The sequence below is a fragment of the Aphis gossypii genome, chromosome 1, assembly GCF_020184175.1.
Source record: "Aphis gossypii isolate Hap1 chromosome 1, ASM2018417v2, whole genome shotgun sequence".
In the NCBI taxonomy this organism is placed as follows: domain Eukaryota; kingdom Metazoa; phylum Arthropoda; class Insecta; order Hemiptera; family Aphididae; genus Aphis; species Aphis gossypii.
The window spans coordinates 51,382,934-51,393,255 of record NC_065530.1 but is presented as its reverse complement, the minus strand read 5'-3'; the positions used below and the strand labels follow the sequence as shown (position 1 = coordinate 51,393,255).

At 27.5% G+C, this 10,322-nt stretch overlaps 1 protein-coding gene across 2 annotated transcripts; it reads right to left on the bottom strand.

Annotated features, from left to right (window-relative positions):
• Nucleotides 1-5,731: 5,731 nt before the first annotated feature.
• On the bottom strand, nucleotides 5,732-8,438 carry LOC126549468 (small nuclear ribonucleoprotein-associated protein B-like). 2 transcript variants are annotated; one of them, XR_007603580.1, is made up of 7 exons: nucleotides 8,248-8,438; nucleotides 7,574-7,667; nucleotides 7,219-7,503; nucleotides 6,692-6,817; nucleotides 6,499-6,588; nucleotides 6,183-6,435; nucleotides 5,732-5,949 (listed from the first exon to the last, which is right to left on the bottom strand). XR_007603580.1 is itself a non-coding variant. In XM_050198724.1 (6 exons), exons 1-6 carry the CDS (start codon nucleotides 8,248-8,250, stop codon nucleotides 6,407-6,409), a joined length of 627 nt encoding a protein of 208 aa, XP_050054681.1. In that variant the 5' UTR covers nucleotides 8,251-8,438; the 3' UTR covers nucleotides 5,967-6,406. The 2 variants fall into 2 exon arrangements, 1 of the variants encoding a protein (XP_050054681.1); XM_050198724.1 differs by lacking the exon at nucleotides 5,732-5,949 and having other exon boundaries at nucleotides 5,967-6,435.
• Nucleotides 8,439-10,322: the final 1,884 nt, after the last annotated feature.

Sequence of the window (10,322 nt, the reverse complement as noted above, 5' to 3'; positions counted from 1 at the left end):
ATAATATTAAGTATATTTTAAAGATCATATAGATATGTATAGCTTCTGTTTTTGTCATTTTTAATTAAGCATCAGTTAAAATGACAATATAGGTACACATTAATACCTAATTGGTATGGTAGGATATTATTGATAATTTTAATTTTTAATTTGTATAACTGTATTGATAATTTACTATACATATATAAATATATTACCTATACATTTACCATATTATACACAATTCATTTTGCAACATTAGTTGAAGATTGATAATAAAAATGTTTAATTTTTTTTACTCTTGTCTTCCACCCTTTTGTATTTTTTCCTATGCCTATATGTGCTTGTGTTTATGTACCAATATTATTTATGGTTATGGACCATACATATTATTTTTTATATTATGTAGGTATTATACTTCAAAAAGCAAAAAATACTTGTTTATATAACTGTATAAGTATTACCTATATCTACCATTTTTATTTACCACTCGATATAAAAGATTCTTGAAAATTATTCTGATTTTTATGTATTATATTTCTATTAAATAAAATAATATATTCATTTTCAGAGGATTCGAGAATTTTGTATCAACAAAGAAATGCACGGTCAACGCGCTTTAACTCGCTTCGAGAGTAACAAGGTCATCGTTAAAAAAAATATATAATATAATATTTCACATCATTCAATAAATGTAGTTATATATTATACTCAGATCTAGATATTCTAAGATTATAAAATAATAATTTTATTTATAAAATATAGAATTTATGCTTCTGGAAATGTATTGATATTTGGTACCATTATAATAGGTATGGATACATGACCTATAGTTTGATTTTAACATTACTTGCTGGCTAATTCCAAAATTTTAATCAAGATATATTTTTCTTTAACTATTATTTCCATTATTTTATCGAATATAATTTAAAAAATAATATTTAATATATTATAAAAATCTATGATATTAATTTATAATCATATAATAAAATAATAACCGTACCTACATTTATAATAGGTATATAAAAAACAACAATTGTTCTTTATAAAAAGGAAATAATACATAATGTTATTCGAATTAACGTAAATACATATTATATAAGTATATATTATACACTCTGCCAATTATATTTAAAATGAAATAATTTCTTCATTTTTATATAATTACGTAAGTACCTAACTATTAAAAAAAAAAAAACCATTTTTGAAAGGTACCTTGTTTGATATTATTAATGCTAATATAATGCTAATTAATAATTTAATTATTCATTTAAATAACTACCCAGCTAGTATAAATATGTAACTAAATAATGTTTTAAAGTTTTGCCACTAGACACCTATACAGCATTTTAGCTTATCCATTAAAATTATACCTCGTCTGAAAAAACGGTACTATATTTTAAGCAACCGTGTTTCATCGAGATGTGTCGAAATCAAAATAAATATATGCACAGCACAGCACGGCGTTAAATACAGAAACCGGTACCAGTAACCAGTGTATTTAGTATTTACTACTATACCTACCTAACCGATGGTCCACAAGTATACAAATCAACAACAATCTTTTGGTGACGGAAAAAACAATTTACAGACATACAGCATCGTTTGAAATAGATATTCTGCTACGAATCGAGATGTCAATCGACAATCACATAATATTATATTATATTATGCCTCATGCATATTTATTGTATAATATGCTTACGGCTTTACGAGAATAACGGCCAACGCATAATTTTAAATTTCCAGTGCTATACATGGTACATATTAATATATATATATAATATTATATACTATGTGTACATATAGCTGGATCAGATCCAGAGGGAAGGGACAAAAGGCCAAGGCCCCCAGAGTTCACATCATACATATAATATAATCATACATTTTTTTAAAGAAATATATTTAATCTTATGATTTAATTAAATAGATTTTAGATGTATTTATAATATATTACAATTATTATTTAATTATTTAATTAAATAAATTCAAAAAATAATAAAATCTATAATAAGTTAATACAACGGAAAACAGAAGCCGAATGGACTACGATCGTAGGTATATAACCCGGACGGATTTCTAAATAGTGTGAATGCTAGCACCCGGGTTACACGGACGTGCTGAAAAATGATATAGGTAACTCGGCCCGGAGCAGTGAGAATAGACCTGCTTAAGGGGATTGGTGACGGTGATTGCCTGTCTTTGTCTAACACACGCATAATTGAAATATGAAAATTTTTTAATTACTCGTTTGTAATATAATAATTTTAAGATTTTGGCAGATAATATCAAAAATGTGGACTGACCGTTCTCAAGTAGACTTGACAACGAATTCAAATCTGTTTTCAGAATTCTTATCGCTTTACTGTATCAATCGGTACGTTGGACAAAAAAAACGTCTGAATTCTTATGTTGCACGTGTGTTAGACAAAGACAGGAAATCACCGTCACCAATCCCCTTAATCGACAGACTCAGCGCCGGATAGGTAAGGTATTGGCCCACCGAGTTTTAGGATTTTAATAACCGGTCCTAAAAATGTTAGCTACCCGTTTTTCAATAATATTAAGTCATTAATTCATATTTATATACATTTTTGTGCTGTTAAGAGTAGCAGAGTGTAGGGTAGGTATTCAAATATTTTCGACCATATATTACTAAGTCAGCCCAAATTTTAAGCGGCCCACCGACTTCAACTCGGTAACTTGCTGGGCCTATCCGCGCCTGTCGACAGTAAATAATCTAATATATTATAAGGCGTAAAATAGTAATTCATAATATAAATAGATGATATTTTAAAAGAAATCAAAAATATGATTGCGTATAGTAAAATTTAGAATAATATCGTATATGTAACATAATGTTATAACACAAATAAATGTCTTATAAAAAAAAATTATTGACTGTTTATATTTTTTAGATTTTTATGGTGTCTATATGAACTCAGAACTATACTTATAAGGAATCTTATAATACATTTTCAAAACTTAAGGTACCTATTTTTTTTTATAAATTTTTAATTACAAAACAAATTGTACCTACTTATTTTCAATATTTTTATAAAGATTTGAACTAAAACAAATTTAAATTCTTCATGCCTATAAATAATTAATATAGTTTCTTATCCAAAATCAAATAATTTTTTTGGAATAATAAGTGGATACTGCAATGGCTAATGAGTGTAATATATGAAAATAAAAATTTGGGTAAATAGTAAGTGTTTAAAAATTTAGACGAGTTGAGTGGAGTGAAGTAGTTCGGAAGTATCTTGAAATGGCTGAAACCAGAAATACCCTAATTTAAATACTCTTTCTATAAAAATAATCCAACAAATAACTGAAGCGTGAAAGTGAAACTACATGTCCTTTTTATATTTATCAGAAAAGTTTATTTTATTATAGGTTATAGGTACCTATAGATTTGCAATATATTATAATGCTCAAACAATATTAGAGCTTAAATATCGGAAATGTATAATTGGTACTATAATAGTACTTACTAATCTCGGTTTGCGACTTAGCGAAAATCGCTAGAGTTTAAATATAAAGAATTAAATTTTTTTTCAATGAGATTGAATTCTATATTTTTTTTTATGCTTGTGTATGTTATTACTTATTAGTGTCTCATTCATTTCTGATCTGTTTACACTGCTTTCGTTTATTTTACTTCTGGACAGGCCCGTAGCCAGACCAAATTTTCAAGTGGGGCAAAGTAAACTTTTTTTTGGGTGACATTCTATATAAAAACAATGTCTTTCTAATATTTTTAGGGGGCAACTACCCCCCGCCGTGGCTACGGGCCTGTTTCTGGGATTCGATCATAAGTCACAAGCCCGGATTAAGATAATTTTGGGCCCGGGGCCAAACAATTTTAGGGGCCCATAACCATAATCAAAATTTTGGCCACCCACAAATAAAAATAATACTGACAAAAAAAAATTATGTTTATAAATTTAATTTTTTTTAAATACAAAAATAAAAAGTATATATTATAAATAATTTTTCCTTGATTTTTGGGCAGCAAACTCTTTGATTATATCATCGGTATTAATTACATCTACTCTATGTAGCTTATAGGAAACGTTAATGTATTATAAAAATAATGATATAAGTTTATATTTTATCATTGCAAATCTTTGTATTTTTTCTTATATAATATAATATATTATATACCAGTGTACATGTTTCTTTTGATTTACGAAATATACTATTATTACTATATCTAAATATTTCTGATTTAATAAAAAAAAAGTACTATTCGCCAGGGGCCCACTATTGTTTAATATCTGTTGTGGGCCCGGGGCCATGGCCCCCCCTGGCCCCCCCCCCCTTAATCCGGGCTTATTAAGTCATAAAGTCACGACCGAAGACATTTGAATTTAAAGCCATAAGTACCAGGGCATAACGCATATTATTCGACTTCTCCTGTTCAGGCTCTCCATTTATTTAAAACGTTTGAAACTATTATAAGTACTTACGTGATACTTTCTTTCCCAGCTATTAATTCTCAGCACAAAAAGTTTTTTTACAGTTAATTCAAGTTCCGTCCCGACCGTAACAACAACTGACCTTCAATTAATCTGGTGTTCTAGTCTCCATGACTCCACACTTAAATTAAATCAAGTATTTTTTACTTATCCTACATGATAATATTTTATTATGTTAGTACCTAAATTTTGTTATTGTGGTTAGTATGATTTATGCTCCAGTGGCGACCACAGCATGAAAAAACAATTGAACTTGTGTAAATTCATACGCGTGAATTATTAATAAACAGAAAACTGTTTTTCAATATTTCAATTTTACATGATTTCGCGGCGATTGTAAGAAACCGTGGCTTTATGGCTGTAATATTAGGTTGGTAAAAATCTACTTAATAGATACTTTTAAAAGAATGGCCATTTAAATTTAAGTACTATTATTTATTACACTATTACCTATAAGTTATAACAAAAATAATTCATAAAAATCAATTAACTCAGTTACTAAATAGATTTTTTATATGTTACATTCGAATGAAATTATGTGTTTTATATGGATAGTTAATGAAAAGAAGTACCATTGTCCATTACACTATACAGGCATAAAGCTGTCATCGATCCATTTGAAAATTGAATTACAATTTTCTATAAACTTTATTTTTAAAAATTAATCTATCTACTGACCAATACACTTATTTTACATATTATATACTTTTTAAAGTATAGGCAACATATTGAGTACAGTTCAGTTGATAATTGATATTGATTAATCAAGATCTACGAGTACCACTTATCTTTATTTAGTAAATGTTTATTACATAATTATTGTTTTGTAAATAAAAACAATAAGTTCCATAACTATTTTTCTATTTACTATATTAGTTAATAATATAGAATATTAATATCATTGCTTGAATGAAATAATTACCTATTTAAATTGTATTTAGGTAGTATTCTATATTTATTTAATTATAGATATATATTTTGTTATTATACTAAAATAAAATAATTAATAATAATTGCAATGATTTTTCCATTTTTGATAATAGGAAAAAATAAATGTACCATTTATATCCATAATATTAAAATAAGTTGTCATGCTCTAAAATAGTTTCTACAATGATTTAGATTGAATTTGTATTATTTTTACAAGATAAGGGTCGATAATTTAAGTTTAAAATTAAAATATCAATATGTACTTTTAAACCATAATAATCATTTATAGCATATCAGTAATTTATTTAAGAATTGATAGTTAAATTTGCTACACGCTATATGAAAAAAAAATATAAACATTTATTTATTAAAAAAATTTGGAATATAAATAATGTATATTAAAACAATTACCTGGCAAAGTTGTTTTGCCATAAAAATTATTTCTAATTAATATTTTTGTAGTCAAATAAAAATTACTAAGTTATTGTAATTGTGTGGGGATGTAGTATACTGGACATGACTGAAAGAGTAATGGAGCACTGTGAACGATAACGGTCTATAAAAATAACAAAATAAAAAAATATTCATTTTTCTTTTATTATATTAATTAATAAATTTGATATCACATCACTGTTTGCGCCAAAGCCACTCTTACGGATAGTGCGGTTGGCAGCAACGACTTGCAGGATGTTGGGGACGGGAAGGTTACCCGATATATTTACATAATATATATATATATATATATATTTATAAATATAATAAAATAGATTGATTATTTTATGGATTTACCTGTTCAATTTCATTCTCATATTATTATATAATATATAGTAATACATAGAATCATGTGATGATATCATTAGTAGTTATTACATTAAAAGAATTTACAATACTAAATAAAATATGTGGTTGAACATCACTTGTTTATGAAATTGGTAATACAACTGTCAAATATTATATGATTATTTATTTAGTTATAATAACAAATCATCAGTAGATAATATTAGTATTACACACTAATATCCTCTTGGGCCAGCTGGAGGACCTAAATAAAAATTATTGTAAATTAATAAAATATTAATTAATTTTAATATATAGCACTATTTACCTCTCATCATAGGTGGAGGACCACGAATGTTGTTGGCTGGCATTGGTGGTGGTCCACCTCGACCCATACCAGGCATTGGTGGCATACCAGCTAAGACATGATTAAAATATTATTCAATACATTATAAATATAATCTGTAGTAAATAATGTATTATGTTTAAAAATAATATATACAATTAACCTAATCACTTACCCATTATGCCTGGTGGAGGAGCCATCATTGGTGGACCTCTTATTGGTGGTTGAGCTGGAGCACCTCTAGTGGGTGCCATTGCAGCTGGTGAAGGACCTCCAACACCTCTCACTGGTCCTTGTAAACCTATTGATGATAATAAAATAATTAACATTTATTTTAAAATAAAAATCATATACATATAATATATTATAACAATTGAATTTCTAAAATAGTTAAATTAATAATTGAGAAGAAGAAAAATCAAATTTAAAAAAATATTTATTTAATATATTAAATTATTAATCATCTATAACCTACCTATAAAGTGATAATAATATTATTGTACAAAATAAATTTAGTTATTACAATTAGATACTCAGGTTCTAATTAAAAATACTATTTAATGTTTATAAAAATAATTACAAGTTAATATATATATATTTTTTTAGTTAAATAAAAACCAACCTACAGCTCTTAAAAAAGTATATAAAATTCTATTTTCAATTAACTTAAAGAATAAAAAATGTATAATTCTAAAATATTACCAGGTGTAGCTGCTGATGGTATAACTGAGGGCATCCCTCGTCCAGCAGCACGGCTAGATCCTGGACCACCCCCACCTGGCAGTGGTACTCTAGGAAGACCTTCTTCAGGTGGAGGAGGTCCTTCAATAGTTATAGATACTATATTTTGTCCACGTAATAAGACAAAACCAAGAACACGCTTTTCTTCTCTTGGTTCCGCGGGTATAGTGGGTACTTTGGCTTTACTTTTCAATCTACGAAATTCTTCACAGTCAGCCAAAATCAAATTCATATGCTTATCAAAGGCTATGAAACACAAAACAGTTGATTAAAATATCAAATGTCAACATTTAAGTATATAAGTCGAATAAAATACCTTTAAATGTGCCGATAAACATTCTAGAATCTTGTAATATGACGCGCACTCTATAGTTGATGTGCTGCATCATCTTGTTATTCTTTGTAACAGGCTATAAACAATAAAAATATTATTTCATGATAAAAGACACAGTTTACCCATCAATAATACATACAATTAAAATATTATCAAATAAAACAAGTAACAATTGAATATATTTGTGAATAACTAGTTAAAAAAAAAATACATTTGTCTAATAAAATTACTAAATCGATGAACTATGTTAAGCCAATAAAGACAATAAGTTAAATATACTTGTAAGACAGACGGGTCACAATGAATTGAACATTGATATCTAAAAAACTTTCTAATAACTCGAATTTTTTTTTACTCTTAGAAGTGTTTATAAAATTGAATTTTTAAGTTAAATTTAATTTAATCCTCTTAAAATTAGAGTTATCGAGACAACAATATTCAATAAGGTTAATTGATGTGTTTTTTTTTACGGGAATTGATAAAATAAGTTGTAGTAGATACAAAATGTGAAAATATTACACTGTTATTTAAATATTTTATGAAATTCTGTAGAAGGAAAATATAACCCAACGTTTAAGATTTTTCACACACAAATCGCATTACAAAATACAAAATAAAACGTCAAAAACATTATATTATTGTAAAATAATACTCACCATTTTTGCTGCTAATGCGTAACACTACCACTGAATTAAATACTAAAATACTAAATAGTTTAAATATTAAACAGTATTTACTAAAACATATTATTTAGTTCAGTGTACAGTGTATTGTGTACACTACAAAGTACAAGATTGAAGATATAGAAAATTCAAAATTATGTGATTAGACAGCGCTGGCGCTCGCCGCTCGGCGGCCGGCGTTCACTGCTCAGTGCTCACAAATTGAAGTTACTGAACTGAGTTACGGAAACGGATCGACATTCGACAGCACTCAGTGCTGTCAAATGGTAGGTACGATCGCCCACCAAACCTAAAGATAGCATTGGAAAAGTACGATCTTTTTAAATAAATTGTAAATTCATTTTTTTTTTTTAATTTTGAATTATATATTTAATTCATATCATTACTGCTCTTTTTTCAACTATCTTACAAATATAAGTGAGGCTCTATTTACTTATAAGTTATAATATATCATTTCTTTTTTTCACGACCCACCACACGTCAAATTCGATGCCAAACACGGTTTAAGATAGTCTAATAGTCTATCTTAAACCGTGATGCCAAACAAGCTCGATACACTGACCATATTTCTTCGTCATAAATAATACTCCGATAAAAATGACTAATTTTCAAATTTATTATATAATATTTAAAAAACAAAACCTTGAACTAGTATTGAATAACTAAATGGTAAGGTGATATTTTGTTCCATGGATATTTTGTTCCGCGGGATAACTTGTTCTTTTTTGAGACATTTTGTTCCGTTTTGTGAATAATTTGATCCTTACAAAAAAATTAATAACGGAACAAAAATATGTCCTATATTACAGTGGAGGCAGGGGCGTCATTTCAACTTTTTTATTGTTGGTGCCAAAATTTTTGCAGGCCATTCAAATCATTACCAGGCTACATGGAAATTTTTTTTTTGGAGGATAAGGGGTGGGGGGGGGGTTAAGTGGGGACAAAAACTTTATGTAATACACTTAGGTATTTTGGCGCTTATATTTATTGTTGGCAGGCCAAAGAAGGCGTTTATAAAAAATGTTGGTGCAAATGTACACCCTGCACCCTTCCCCCCCAAATGACGCCCCTGAGTGGAGGTCAGATATATGCGCAGGAATGTTTAATGAGTTATACTTATATCTAAACAATAAGGAATATATTTTTAAGGCTAAATCCCCTTAGTTGCACCATTGACTAAGTACTTGGTAGTTTTACAAGATTAGGAGAGTATTATTAAAACAAATTATAAATCTTTTAAACTTTTTTTTAACCAAACATATGTTGTTTATTGGCATACAAAGTCGTTATTGTGTAATATGACAGTGAGCTATTAGTAAACAACAAAGCTACGTTTTTACTAACAATATATTTTTTTTAATTGGACCAAAGTATGGAAGCGGACGCAAAAGTTGAAAGTTTCAAAAAAACCGTAGAAATAGTGTAATACATAGTCTTAAATTTAATACATTTATTATAAAAATGTTTTTAAATAGTACGTTAAATTAATCATAAATAAATAGAACAAAAGTCAATAATATTGGAATTATAAATATCTACATTACTGGTATATGAATATATAGGTACAAACATACGCCCAACTAGAGACATTTTTCTACAAAAATTGTATCAGCAGCACAAAACCTAATAATTAATATTTTAAACTAAAATATGATTAAAAAACTGGGGGCCTAGCCCCCTCTCCAAGTCTGGAGACAATTTAATACAATTATGTTTGATTCTAAAACAACTGCCATGCTTATAATTTTCAATTCTGAAGATTTCTTAATAAAATTAAAACTGTTTAAAAAAGATAACGACTATCCATTTAAAGAATTAGCAGATTTTATTCTTACTATTTTTTCATTACCTCAATTCAATGTTTCATGTGAACAAATATTTTCCAAGGTAAACCTTATTAAAACGAAACAAAGAAATTGTTTGAGTACATCATCGTTAAATGGTCTCGTAAGTGGTAGTAGGCAAGTAGACATTTAAAATTTAAATATCCAGGTGTAAAAATACCGTTTCTTTATACTTTTATAAATTGAAAAAACGGAAATAAATTT

Bases quoted from the DNA above. Each gene is read 5' to 3' on its own strand.
- LOC126549468 (XM_050198724.1), bottom strand. The intron at 7,504-7,573 runs GTATTTTATTCG...TGTGTTTCATAG, and splicing joins GTTTATCGGCACATTTAAAG to CCTTTGATAAGCATATGAAT. The intron at 6,818-7,218 runs GTAATATTTTAG...TATCATCAATAG, and splicing joins ACCATCAGCAGCTACACCTG to GTTTACAAGGACCAGTGAGA.